This window comes from Salvia splendens, chromosome 1, assembly GCF_004379255.2.
Source record: "Salvia splendens isolate huo1 chromosome 1, SspV2, whole genome shotgun sequence".
Lineage (NCBI taxonomy): Eukaryota > Viridiplantae > Streptophyta > Magnoliopsida > Lamiales > Lamiaceae > Salvia > Salvia splendens.
In genome coordinates this window covers 13,880,542-13,895,984 of record NC_056032.1, presented here as the reverse complement: position 1 = coordinate 13,895,984, position 15,443 = coordinate 13,880,542, and the positions used below count along the sequence as shown (strand labels likewise).

General features: G+C 35.9%; 1 protein-coding gene across 1 annotated transcript; it reads right to left on the bottom strand.

The window, feature by feature from the left end:
• Positions 1-4,112: 4,112 nt before the first annotated feature.
• Positions 4,113-14,403, bottom strand: LOC121743368 (ubiquitin carboxyl-terminal hydrolase 8-like). Its single transcript, XM_042136663.1, has 13 exons — positions 14,126-14,403; positions 13,369-13,611; positions 12,726-12,867; positions 12,153-12,212; positions 11,971-12,066; positions 11,095-11,418; positions 10,477-10,617; positions 10,197-10,367; positions 9,682-9,939; positions 9,425-9,567; positions 5,829-6,383; positions 4,681-4,954; positions 4,113-4,581 (listed from the first exon to the last, which is right to left on the bottom strand). The coding sequence occupies exons 1-13, from the start codon at positions 14,254-14,256 to the stop codon at positions 4,465-4,467; spliced, it is 2,655 nt and encodes an 884-aa protein (XP_041992597.1). The 5' UTR covers positions 14,257-14,403; the 3' UTR covers positions 4,113-4,464.
• Positions 14,404-15,443: the final 1,040 nt, after the last annotated feature.

The following is a 15,443-nucleotide window of genomic DNA, read 5'->3' as shown; positions in this document are numbered from 1 at the left end:
ATATTTTTGTATTTAAATTTATTTAATTTGATAACATATTAAATATAGAAGTGCAAAAAAATTAAAACAAAATAGTGATGATGTGGAAATGAAAGTAGGATAGGCCCTTTGGAAGGGTCATTCCATTGCAAGGAGATAGGCCCTTGGGTAAAATGCTGACGTGGAATGGAAGGGCCATCTGGGAGGGCCCTTCCATTGTGAATGCTCTAAAATGTACTCTAGTTCTTTCTTTTAAATAATACTTCATTTGTCCCATTAAAAATGAAATGTTTTTCTTCTTGGGTTGTTCTATTAAAAATGGAATGTATCCTAAAATGGAAAAAATAACATCTCTATTTTTCCTTCTCTCTTACTTTACTTTCTCTTTATTAACTCACAAAACAACACTACATAAAATCTCGTGCCGAAATCTAAATATTTTATATTTATTGGGATGGAGGGAGTACAAGTATATTGCAACTTTTTGCAACGTTAATGGTTGTCCACATCATGTATTCTTCTAGCGATCATATTGTTAACAATAAAAGTGGTGTTAAAACCCCTTTATTTTTAACCCAATTTAAATATAGAACAATTATCTAAATATGGTGGTTTTACATACATTATTTGCTCACAAGAAAACACACACAAACGTGATGCCAAAAAAACATGATCAAGGCATTTGCCCTATATTCAAGGGATGTGACCAACACACACACACAAACACAAAAACTCAAAGACACATCTGTCTCCTTAATTACAGATGAAGCCAGAAGCAGTGCTTTAGTGTGTGGAAACTATTGGGGTATTATTGATGTAGTCTTGGACTATTTCATTTCAATAATTATAATATCTCAACTATATATGGCCCATGCGTCATTTGGGAGTTTTTCCTCGATATCGACATAAGTCTGATGCATGTATTTGCTTAACAGTATTTGTTTGGTAGTGCCGGACTAAAATTAAGAAAGAAAATGCATAGAATAATGAAGTGATGACCCACAATCAACAAATGAACAAAAATTAATCAATAAAGTGAAATCTATATCTTTGATTTCCTCGTGAGTTAGGAATGTAAACCCAAAACCCCAAAAAAAGGAACAAAAATGTTATGAAAATTGTAATGAAGAGAAGGAAAAGAAAGGCCAACATTTAGACATGTAATGTATAGTCAATATTGATCATGAGTAGTGTAAGTGGTGTGTGTAATGATGGGAACAGTTCAAGTGTTGATGAGTCACATTCAATGATAATGAGGATACATATCAATCAAGATACTGAGGCCCTAATGTCCACAAAGTTGATACCACCTTCCATACATGAACTGATGAACATGCATTTAAATTCCAATAATATCACTATTTCGGAGAGGACCATATATTTATATATCATACTAGTCACTATTTAATTTTACACGATAAAGACACTAAAAAAAGCGTTTGTTTCCGACCATATATTTCCGAGCACACCATGTGCTCGCAAATTACGATAGATTTCTGAGCACATATACGAGCATAAATAAAGCGGCCAATTTTCAAAAATGGGGAATCATATGAGTGATTTCCGAGCACCACGTGTTAAATATCGATATTGGGATTTGAAGTGTGTATTTCATTGAAAACATCTTTGCCCCTACAGCCTTGGTCAAGATATTTGTTAGTTGATCTTCAGATCGAGCAAATGAGAACTCAATAATTCATTCTTCAATTTTCTCATCGATAAAGTGTATATTCACTTCAACGTGTTTAGTTCAATCATGTGGTATTGGATTCTCCGAGAAACTAATGGATGCCTTGTTATCACCAAAGACTTGACATGTCTTTTGGGATAATAACCTCAATTCTCTCATCAGTCATCTTAGCCACAATACTTTGGTCAATCCACCTTAAAACTCGGCTTCAGTACTTGAGAGTGCTACAACCTTATGCTTCTTACTCTTCCATGTAATCAAATTTTAACCCACGAAGGTGAAATATCCAGAAGTGGATCTTCTATCAACTAGATTTCCTGCCCAATAATCAAACGTACCCTCGGATATCTTATAATTCTCAATGTTGCTTTGAGATGTTCATGCTGAGGACGATGCATAAATGACTTACTACACTAACTGCGTATGCAATATTAGGTCTTGTATGAGATAGATAGATTAGTTTACCCATAAGTCTTTGGTACCTATCCTTATCATCAACTGGGCGTCTTGGAGAATTTGCAGGCCATGATTGACATGTTTGGGTTTGTATACTATAAGTTGTTTCGAGTGTACATACCCTTGTACATTGAATTATAACATGAAAAGGATCTAAAGCAAAGACATATCTTTGTTGTTATCTACTTAAAGACCGAGTTTTGGTGATTCATTATTTTTTAATCTTTGTTGATATGCATTTAGAAATCCCAATTTATATTCTTAAATGATTGTCACGTCGAATTAGTCGAGATCATCTAACGGCCATCGATATCAGCCAAATCAAGAAAGGAAACATCTTTATAGTGCAAATTTTGAAAAATCTTACTTGTGCTTGTTGCTGAATTGAAAATTGTTTTCGAACCCAATATGTGTAAGCATGATTTACATATATAATAGTAGTAGAAAGAATGAAAATGTGCATAAAAAACTTGAGGCATCATCACTTTCTTGGTAGCTCTGTCTCAGTTATCCGTTTTATTAAATAAACTTTCTTGAAATTAAGTTATAATTAAAATGGGAATCTGTAACGTCAAATCATGTAGTTGGGGATTGGATCGGATAGGATAGGAGGTGAGGTTCAGCTTTAGATGATCAGTCCTTTGTTAAAAGTTGTACTAAAAGTTAAAACGAGTTTGTGGTATCAGACAAAAAATGTGTGGCCCCTAACATTACACAAGTGATTACAATAACATTGTAATTTACTTTCAAGACAGCAATGCAGCTTGTTTACATTTCATCAAACAGTTGGCGAGTGTTGTTTTCTTCACAACCTCTGCAAATCATATTCCTCTTTTATACAACTGTCCATGTCATGGTTGGGCCTTCTATATCTTAGCTTGAGTCTCAAATCTCAATACCTCAAATTTTGTCACATTTTTTCATTTTCATCTGTCCCATAAAAATTTTCAAATTTCACTTTTTTACCATTTTTTGTAGCAGATCTCACTTTCCACTAACTTATTCTCACTCACATTTCATTATAAAACTAATACTTTAAAAGTAGGACTCACATCCTACCAACTTTTTTAACCCACTTTCCATTACATTTCTTAAAACCCGTGCCCTTATCAAACTGTGACAAAATTTGGGGAACGGAGGGAGTAGTAACTATTTAGGCTATTTTTACAATTATCTTAAATAAATAGTTGGTCTTCGATCAAATCCAGTATAATTATGAATAAAACTCTCACTCCTTCTGTCTGTGAAAAAATGTCTCATTTTGCTATTGTGGGATGTCCACGATTTAAAGTTTCATTTGTTTTCCTTCCATTTTAGGTAGGTGGATCTCATCACTCAACTAAATCACTACAATCACATTCTATTATAAAACAAATATATAAAAATAGGGTCTATTTCCACTAACATATTTCCCCATTTTTAAGAGAGTCATACCATTTCTTAAAACTAATCAAAATGAGACTACAAATTGATTTTGATTAGGTCGGATTGAGGAAAATCCTATGGATGCACTAGCAGTGGTATGAATGGACAAGAAAACGATACAAATGAGGGACGGATATCATTCCTCTCATTTATGGGGGAGAAAGGTTCATTCCTCGAAAATGGGGATCCAAAATTACTAGTGGCCGTTTCTCTTTCTTTAACTATTCAACTCTCATATCCCTTGAAATGAACTTTCCCAATAAGAAATACGCATATTAAATCCATAAAAGTGGTCCTGTCATTAACATGGCTAATTCAAAAGTCATCACATGTGGTGAAAATCTCAATAGTCATTTCTACTAATGATTCCTTTAACCTTGAATGCAAACTGGCGAGAAAACCATCGCCTTTTCAATTGTGTCACTACTCTTATCTCTATCTCTCTCCCCCACACACACAATCTCAATATAAAAAGTAATGAATACAACCCAGGAACATGAAAAATGCAATGGAAGCAGCCAGAGAACCTGTGAAAGCTAGTAGTAAGTCGAAAACCACCACATATCAAACAATTTGATTAATATCATTCTCAAAATTGTATATATGTTACAAGAATATTACTGTCTTTAGCTTTTTCTATTGCTCTACCCGAGAGCGGTTGCACTACAAAAGGTCATTTCGAACTAGTTATTACTATTTATATGATATGAACCTCTCCCACCTCTCAGTTTATCTCTATTTTATGATGATATCTTCTGTGATCTCATCATCCTATTCTAAACGGATATCTCATTTCTTCCACGTCTTGAAAGACTGACTGCCTATAACTACATGAATATTCCGGACAAAAGAATGGCACAACATCAAAAATACTAAGTTATCCGTTTCATAGTAACTTACAGTTGTATCTTGGGTTAGGCATCTTCAACTCTTCTATAAAATAAAACATAGGCAGCCGAAGTTTTTATTTTGTCTTCGCTGATCAGAGACACGTGGCTGTCGTCGAAGTCATACCACCGGTCACCGCCATGCTACATCAGACAGAGTATTAAGTTGTATAGTTCATAAATAACACAAGAATACCAAAAAAGAGGGGAAAAAAAAATGATGCCAAATTTGAGTGAACTTACATGAACAAATGCTGTGTAGTGACCACCTCCCATACTTCCGTAATGGTTACTGATTGCATAAAGCATGTAGCGGTGAGAAGATTGTCCGCCCTTCTGAGCAATGTAACCGGACAGGTCAAGATCATGAACCGGGAAATCAACAAAAGTCTCCAATTTGTTTTTGAGGAAACAATTGTACGAGAATCTTTTCAGGTGAATCACCAATATCTCTGGCAATCTCCAGAGATCTAATTTCTTCCCGGCTTGACAATGCTTCTTGCACACAGGACAATACCTAAATTGATTATAGCGAATTAGAAAAACTACGTATGCTAGAGTTCCCAACTAAGAGACGTCAACACCCAGAAATGAGTAAATACGAAGAGAGATAGAAGAAATAAGTAAATAAGAAAAGAGATAGAAGAAATTCATAATCTGCTAAAGTTAGCTAAATGCTCTCAATGAAGCAAGAAATACTGGATAATTCATAATGATGCTCATTTACCTTAAATTGGTTGAAAATAACTTACTGGGTAGCAAACTTGCATCAGACAAAAATAGTATTCATGTGTTTCTAGGAAAGAATCTATTGGTGTCACACATAGGTTTACTTGCAGTAATGTCACAATGATATCAACAGCTGTTTCACAATGTATATAGTAAGAAAATTTAACGAGTTAAGGCACAATAACAGTGGCTCAAGTGAAAACGGGTGCAAATTATTACTCCCTCCGTCCCAACCTAAGTGAAACGTATTCGTTTTTGGTACTTCCCAACCTAAATGAGACGTTTCTTTTTTTGGCAACAATCAACTCAACTCACTCATCTCTCCTACTTTATCCTCTTATCTATTCTACTTTATCCTCTCTCTTACTTTATTCTCTCTTTCTCTTTCTTACTTTATCTTCCCTCTTACTTTATTCTCTCTTTCTCTTTCTTACTTTACTTTCTCTCTTACTTTACTATTAATAATTTAATTCACTAAACACCACTACCTAAATTCTTGTGCCAAAATAGAAACGTCTCGCTTAGGCCGGGATGGAGGGAGTATTAAGGAAGATATATATACTAAACACAGTTTCCTCATAGTTGAGATATAGACACAAGAATTACTATGGAGCTATGCAATGATATAGAAAGATTTGGAAACCAGGGACTAGCTAACTGACCACATATCATCTGGTCCCAGCGGCTCCTCCTTGAGGAATGCTTCGAGACATTTATACAGAGAGACAGACTCCTGTGGTCTTTTTGAGAAGAACGCAGATTTGGAAACTTCCGGAAGCAAGCTGAGAGGCTGTATGTTGTATTGTGTAACCATCTTCTGTGACCACGACACTAGCACATACTGTATTTCAGACACAGCTTTAGGTTTTACCAGCTCTTCCATTCCAATCTCACAGCCCTTCTCTGTCACCTTTTCATTTGTTAGGTAAAACTGACACTCCGTATCAGAATTTGTTTCAAATTCTTCTTTCTCCGGTGTCTCGGAGGAGCCATTTAAACTTGCATAGCTGGCATCATGCACTTCCAGGATTGCTTCATCTGCACCCTTGTCTGAGGAATCGTCATTCTTGAGCGAGTCCTTTTCAGGTACCAAGAATGGAGCGAGTAACTTCGTGTAAATTTCACGAACCTCATATCCATTAGTAATGTGTTGGCGGACTATGAGAGGAACTCCAAACAATCTTGAATTGAATATTGATTTCCCATTAATCAATTTACTGTAAGAGAAATTTGATAACATAACTTGGGTCAAAATTTAACAATGAAAATTGACTCATATGCATGGGTGTAGGAAAATAACATAATAAAGCATACAAATCACCACAAATCAACATGAGTTTAGAAAATTACGAGTATGACATTAAATAGCACCCTGCACTAAGGCATTACATCCAGTGTTAGATCAAAGATTCATCTAAATGTTGCCTTATTAGTGCATGACTTGAAAACAACACGACATTTTGGCGTTCTATTCAGTCCAGATCTTATAAACTACTAGAATGCACCAAGAATAAAATTAGAATCACAAAAGTGCAGGTTCTGCAGTCCTGCATCTCAACCTTAACTAAGGTATGCATCATTTGAAGATCTATGATGTACTAGGGAAGAGAAAAACGTCAGTAGAGATACTGAACAAGTTTGTCAAAAAAAAGTGTCATCCATAGAAAATGAAATGGAGATGATGACTTAGTATCTATCAATTTGACTTTTTTTTCTACAACCAATTTGGTACGCATCAGTTATCTTGAAAATAACTTGAAATGGAGTGGTAGTTAAGTAATCATGGAGAAGTGGTGGTTACATGATCATGGAGAAATGGATGACAATTACTTAATTCTTATTAGTTATTATCATTATGTTCTCAATTGGAATTCCATATATGAAGCATATATATAGTCCCCTAGGATTAGTAAAAGGTTCATCAAAGTTTATTGTAAGAGAATGGTCCTAGTTGGAAAGAGAGCTTTCTCTTGTTGGAGAGAGTTATCTATTTGCTTACTTATTTATATTCTCATTGTTTTTAAGGTTATTATGTCTACTATGTGTTATACTTCTTTTTGCAGACATCTTATCGAGAGTAAACGGACCTCCCGCCTTTTGCTCTGTATCAAATGGTGCGATGAACTTGAATGTCGATGGGCAAACACTAACGGATCAGAGATGGCGATTGAGAGTACGAACAACATCGAGCACCTTTGTGCATACAAAGAAGAGTCTAAAAGAGTAGCAAACCAGTTCTCTTGCTGGTGGGCTGAAAGTGATACAAGGATGGATGTCATCACGAAGGAGATATGGGATCTAAACGGTCCATTAAGGAGAGTGAGCAGAATGTCAACGTTTTAGTAAATGATCAGCTGCAAGAGATTTGGCAACTGATGCAGAAGAGCAAAGTGTTGCCAATGAAGTCCAATGTTGATAAATATCGGCCATGGTCACCACCACGCCGGTTTTTATCATGGCGCCATGGTGGTCAATTTTGACTTTTCAGTGCCAATGTTGACTTTTTAGTCCATTTACCCGCATAGCCTGGCCCATTTACACACACAACGTTATAAACCGACCCCATATTTCAAATAAAAAGAGATTTAAGTTAAACAAATCATAACGGTAAACCATATAACTTCTTCTCTCTCACCCAAAATTCTACCCATGTGACGCCGCCTATCACCGCCCTCCAGCACCGCCCTGCCCTACCTTCTTCCAGAACCTCCACAAGCCCCTGCCTTCGCCCAGAACCGCCGCCGCCCTCCAGCCCCATAACTATTGAGGATGATTTTAATTTAGAGATTATTGTGATCAATTATGATGGCTCTACATTTTGTTCAAGTAAGACTTTAATTATTAGACACATCACATATTATATAATTGCTTGTGACTTTATGCTTTAAGAGTTTATATTTTACATTTTTAATATTTCTAATTTTTATTAGTATTTCTAATTTATTTATCGACCACCACATCCCACTATGCTGATACGCCATATCTTTATGGCAGTTTTTGGGTAGACCTCTATAAGCTGCCATATGCCATTGACAACATTGATGAAGTCAAACTCAAGACAAATGGCACTAAATATGCTTCAAAAGCATGAGAACAAGTTGACGACGAGAAGGTAACTAAGATTGTGCCCACACCAAAACATCCTATTCCACCAACAAGGGCACAACCATTGCTACCGAAGATAATTGCAATGCATAGAAAACAACAAGTCCACAAGCCTCACATCTTCATGACTGCACCGAGAAGAGCTGGCATTCATTGGTTGATACAAAATCATACTCCCTCCATCCCACAAAAGATGTCACACTTGTAGGACGACACGGGATTTTAGGAGGTTTTGTTTTGTGTGTTAGGTGGAAAAAGAAAATATAATATTTATATTATTGTGAGAATTTTTTCTAAAAATGGAAATGTGACATCTTTAGTGGGACAAACTAAAAAGGAAAGTGAGACATCTTTTATGGGACGGAGGGAGTACATAGTTTGGAAAGTCGGCATCTGCGCTGGCCATTCGAACTCAGTCGATTGGTTGTCACATCGAACTCCTATAAATAACGTGTTGTGTGGATACACTCCATTTAGAAAAAAGACGAGGAAGCAGACAGTTTTGTCATTTCCCACAAGTCGCAAGCATGAGTATGAGCTTCCTCCGGAGTCCGGACGACACATCGTGTTTAGGTTTCATTTCCAGCCTTGAGGACAAGGCTGTTTCAACAACAGTGCAATTGATACGCACCAGTTGTCTTGAAAATAACTTGAATAGGAGTGGCAGTTACGTAATCATGGAAAAGTGAGTGTCAGTTACTTGCTAATACAATAATTCCTATTACTTATTGTCATTATATTCTCATTTGGAATTCCATATATGAAGCATTTATAATGGTCTCCTAGGATTAGTAAAGGGATCATCAAAGTTTATTGTAAGAGAAACGGCATTTTGGCCAAGGCTTTCCTTGTTGGAAAGAGGGTTTTCCCTAGTTGGAAAGAGTTATCTATTTGCATACTTATTTACATTCTCATTGTTTTCTTCAAGGTTATCATGTCATGCTTCTTTTGCAGACATCTTATCCCGAGAAAACAGACCATCCACCTTCTGCTTCGAATCACAATTACATTCCAAGTTCTTGAAACATGCCACTAGTTGATAGGGCAATGCCCTCTCTTCTGTGTATCGTTATGAAAATATAACTGTATTATATAATTTATATACTCATTATAGAAGAATTTGAAGTAGAGCATTAAGCAAATCTGGACTTACTCTTCAGCCTGCTGATGCATAAAGACAAAGAGAGGAGCTTCTGTATCTGGTAGCCTGTAAGCTACTAGTTGATCATTGTCTCGAATCAAAGATAACGAACCATTTGGATCCTTTAGAAAATGTATAATGCGGTTGTTGTATATCTGCATGAATTTATTGTTTTGGGGTGATTAAGAATAGGTAATACTGCAAAACAGGAAAGATACAGAAAGCCAAGGGGTTGCAACATCGATCTATCAGTATCATTGTCCAGTTACCTCAGCCACCAAAAGTGTTTCATCACCCTCCAGAGAACAGGCAGTCTTTAAAGCCTGAGTAAGATCTACAAGTTTTCCATTCTTTGGTACAGTAACAGTAAATGCCAGTGGCCTATCAGTCCCATCAGTTTTCACAACAGTCAATGTCATTGTCCGCATAGAAGTTGATGGCAAAGGTAAAGACAGATACATAAATGGGTCGAAAGTAACAGACATCTTTCGACAAAGTGGGCATACTAATGTGGACCTGTATTGACCCTGCAATGTAGCAATCCATGTGTTATTATTGATACTTGAGAGCTTAGAAAGTAGTCAATGGATAGAAAATCTATTAGGGCACTCCGCATCATTAAAATCATAGAGCATTATAATCACTTATAGCAAAATAGAAATATTTGCAGAAAACAAAAGTGATACTGTAAAAAATGACACACTTTTAGTCAGAGCCTCCTGATAATATGTTAGGTTAACATGAACACATAAAAAAGCAGATAAATGTATGAATAGATACTAACTTGGCAAACATCAACTATAACCGAATCATTACGAGCAAGATGATTCGTCCAATATTCATCTGCTACTTGTTCATCTGGTCTGCTATCAGAATCCTTAACTTCGACATAAGGTTTACACTTGACACGATTCAAATCTTCGTGAAGTCCGTCCAAGAGAAATGCCAGGAGCTCCTAATGTAAGCAAATATGGTGGAAACATTAGTATTATTATCCCTTTCAACAGATAACAGATGAGAGACCAATTCCAAAAATTATAATAAGATATTAAATTAGTGCATACTTGAGAATCGTGCTGATTGAAACCACTGAACTGGGGAGCAAAATGAGCAAGCTTCAATTTAAATGTTCTTGGTGCTAGTGGAGTCGCTCCAGGAGCCCATAGTTTCTTCATCAGGTCTCCAAAAGAAGAAGCAATTTCACCCTACGACAAAAGCAAATTATACTAATGATCAAAATTAAAGTCACATAAAAATTATCACATAAAAATTATAGCAGCATTATTGCTAGGCCATGTGGGAAAGGCGTGGTCTGGTGCCTAAACAGCATGTTTAAAAAACACATGAAAACATTACAAACATAAAGAGCAACAACTAATAATGACAATAATCCAATTTCACATGCAATCCATAACATTGGAAGGAATGCCTTTTAATCCTATGGTACTTCCCTAAAATATGGTTCATTTGAAGGGCCCAGAATTAGTAATCATTCAAAGGTCTAGAAAACACATAGAAAATAGAACCTGACGTTTATGAATAACATAGTATTGCGCAAATCTAATTGATTGATAGGCCACGGTAATTCGTGAACCACAAAAAGGGAAAATTTATAACTAAAGAATAAAAGTTTTCATTACTTAAATAGCCTGTTATTTTGAACTCCTAAGAAGGGAAAATACCTTCATCCCCAATGGGTTATCTGGATTTATTTCTCTTTCATAATCTCCAAGAAAGTAGTCAACAAGCTTTGGTGTGTGGGCTAGACACTGAAGAGCACTGTTCATGAAGCAAGTATTCCCAAGGTTCTGTAATCCAGTTAAGCCTAGTGTACCAGCTTCAGCAGAACCTCCGAGAAGCTTAGTAGAATTGCTCCGAGAAGAATTAGAGAAGTAGTTGACAGAACCACCATTCAGAGTCCCATTCGAACATTGCGCAGTATCATCCTTTCTGGTTTTATTTCTAAAAGATTCTGATAATCCATAAACTTGTAACTCGAGGAGCAACTGCACAAATTAACAGAAGAAAATAAGTTATTCTTTATAGATAAGGTAGATAATGCATACAATAGATAACAAGAACAATGTCTGGATACAGTTGACCAATGTTGTATCATGAGTAGACCACTAGTGAATCAATCAGTCAAGCAAAATTATATCAACTGAAAACATAGATATAAGCAAGAAAGGAAAAAAAGAAGGAAAGAAACAGGACATACGAGTTAGAAATAATTAAATCAAATGGTGCAATTTACAATGAAGATTATATGGCATATATTCATGTTTTGACAAAGAGCAACAGCAAATTAAAGCAAGATCCATCTATGCATCTTGGACTTTTGCATGGGATTTTCTTTACAGAGTCACAATCATGGTCTTGGTGATTAACTCTTTAGAAGAACAAGCTCATGTTGCAGGCTGCAGCCAAAGAAGGGGTTCAAAAAAATGCATTTGCTTAATTCAGAAGAAACAGTAAGAAGTTGAAGACGAAGAAACAGAGGAGCAGTAGGTAAGTAGGTTATTGCTTGGTTCACAACAGATGAAATCGATTATACTTACATCCTGCCCAATTTGCTTCTGAGACTCTTTTAAGATCTTATTTTTGTCATTCAGTAGAAGCAGCATTGTCTGCCCTGATAAATCCCAAACACGCAACTGCAGAGCATATACAATGGAGCTGAGCACCAGTCTCCATGACAAAACACACACTTATATTTGTGAGAAATTTAAACTACACTCACAGGCTCAGATTCCATATTAAAAATCTTGCAGGCTCTTCTGTAGCACTCAACTGAATTGTCCTGAAAATTAAGCAAGAAACTTCAAAGAAATGTAAAATTGGGTTAAGATATGCAAAACAGGCTACTATAGTTGCTGCCATTTATTGTTACTCATGAGGTTGAAACTTGGAGAATGCAAATGTGGAATGTATATCAAGCATAAAAATTGTTGGAGATATTACTGTTCCATGAGAAGATTGTTGTTCTTTATAGGTAAAAAGTACACTAAACTGATTTGATTCTGAAAGCTAAGCCGTAAACGATATTCCTCTGATTTTCCATAATCAATGCATGATAACATTATCATCCCACATAATGGGTCTTAATCGAATTACAGTAACATAGCTTTAAATGTTCATAATTATTTAATTTGCTCCTTCCTAAAAAATTACAAATACCAACGTAAAATTAAAAAATGAGAGGATAACAATATTGACCGACAGACAAATGTCCAATGCACATGGTGAGCTGATCCATAGATAATCTGAAATAAAAGCAAGCACAGCATCTGGCATATGCTCAGAAATTACAAACCTTTTTGCTTATTTTCACAGACAGTACGTTGGTTTCACATAGAACAGAAAGCCTGAGTTGCAAAGGGTAGACATCGGACATATCTTCTTCGACAGCTAAGAACCCTTTTCTTTCCTTTGATGAATTCTTAGAATCACTGTGCCTGGACAACGAAGAAGTAAAATTTTTATTGGAGGGATTTACATATATGTATCATAAATAATCCTTTAAACTAAACATACATTGATAAATCAATTTACAGCAACGAAAGAAAGCTAGAAAAAGAATATCAAAAAACAAGAAAGAAAAATGCCACTTAAGAATTCAGCAAAGAAATTCCACATAATTTATTTGACTAATTGATATTCCAATTACTTCAGATGAGAATTTCCATTATGAGTTAAATCACATTTAGCTTCCTATGCTGGAAAATTATTGCCAATGTTAACTAAAGGCCTATATATATATTAATACACTGTTGTGTTACACAAGTCACGCGGCCATATGGCCCATATCAAATCAAATGTCCAGCTCCACTTATGCCATAGATCTTACTTTCTTTGCCACCTTTTTTGGTTATAAGTTCACCAGATTATCGGTCACGCTTTCAGCAATGCACAAATGGAGATGTTGCATTTCCCACGCAGGATTGTAACATACTCACCATTTCAGTGTCTGAAGCCATATGTCTCCTGGCACCAACGCATAGTCTTTACCCGATACTCCCGCCTCACGATTTTCTCCATTGCATGACAAATCATCATCTTTCCTCAGACTAAATGCAATATCTGAGTTGAATATGTTGTTAAAAATCTTCATTGGGCCCCCATAAGGAGCAGGGGATGCCGCAAATGGGATCCCCCTCTTTACATATGAGGATGATGGGTCCTGCGCTTCCTTCCACCATCTAAAGCACAACCAGCAAACATGAATTAAGTACTGGCAGCCAAGCAGTATAACAAATAGCAGTCAGAAAAAGGCAGAGCAAGCACAGCTACATATCTTCCACACTTCCACACTCTTACTAGCTCACAAAACCAACACCTTCTCCCCAAAAACACTTAATAATCAAATTACTAAAAGGAGGAACAAATCTAATTAGTTATCTACACTAAACAGCTCAAAAGCATCATATAATCAGTCTAAATCCAAAAAAAGTAGCTAAACATGGCACAACTAACACAAACAAGTAAATCGATTCATTTCAAGTTGCTCACATCTGCCCCGATTTGGTCAATCAAACTAGCGTAAAACTTAATCTCGAGTGAAATTTCACAAATCAATCAATTTCTTCTTTTCTTCTTCATCGACTCAGATTCGTTCGCTAGTTCAGTAATTCATCCAACACTTGCCCACGTGAAAAGGGGAAAAGAGATGAGTTAAACCTCGATTGCGGAAAGGGCATTCGACATTGTAATTACCTGAAGGGAACTAAATAGAGACTCTGATCTTCATCCGAAGATACAGGCTCTTCTTCTTTATCTTCCTGCTGCCGTGGGTCCAAATGCAGAGAGCTGAATGATATCTCGGATGCGGAATCATTGCTATCCATTGTGATTTTGTCCGAGCAAATGTATTTATAGAATGAGAAAGACACGGGCTCAGCAATGGCGGAGGAGATTTGCAGAGACGCACATAATTTGTAGAGAGAGATGAGAGAGAATCAGGAAACTGGGAGGAGAGAGAGATGCCGGATTAGTTGTGAAACTAATACCTGCATAAAAAAATCTTATATTCCTAAATCACGGCTTAATATGTAATCTCTTCTTTTTTTTTTTGCTACTATTGAATATTGATAAAACGAATTTTGAATGATTTAATTTTGGGTTGGAATATGCGAAGAAAGGTGCTGCGCTGTCTAAATATCAACGTCTCTAATCCGATCTAACTGTATTATTGTATTTTAACTTACAAATAACAACATACAGTTATTTACATTAGTTTCATTTTATTTTTCTGAAAAAGATGGTAACTTTGTTACTTTGTTTTTTCATAATATATATTGATGCAATTGCATCAGACAACCAGTCAACTATAAAGGTGGCCATGATTCAAGCGTGATCATTTTGTGTGAAATTCGAAATTTAAATCATAGTACTACTATACGATCTGAGAAATTAGGAATAGTTATTGTCTAAGGATTTTTCCTATGTGACAAAACGGTCAACAATATAGTATACTCACTTCATCCCACTTCACATATCCACATTCTTGAGTAGCATGAGCTTTTAGGATGAATTATTAAATGTAGTAAGTAGGGAGAAAAAAAGGAGTTGGATATTTTAATAAGGAGAGAGATATTTATTTTTAAAAATAGAAAGTGGACATCTTGAGTAAGACAAACTAAAAATGAAAGGTGAGCATTTTGAATAGGACGCGAAAGGAATAGCATTTTAATGCAATTAGGACAAAAAAGAGTTCATTTTTTATAAAATCACAAAGTTCCAAAGCCACTATGATATGAGTAAGTTTGAGACTCTCTTCGGGAATCAAAACTGTACCGCAAGATGTGCGGCAATATGAAATATCACAACGTAGCTATGAAGAAAGGAAGGGACATTTGTGCAAGACCATGTCCTCAAGAAGATGTCATATTTGAATCAGATTGAGACTTTGGGTGGAACATTGGATCCAGAAACCCAAGTTAGTATCGTACTTCAGTGTCTACCTGCATGCTATCAACAGTTCAAGTATTATTTATAAGATGAACAAAAGGAACTATGTCTTGGCAAAACTGCT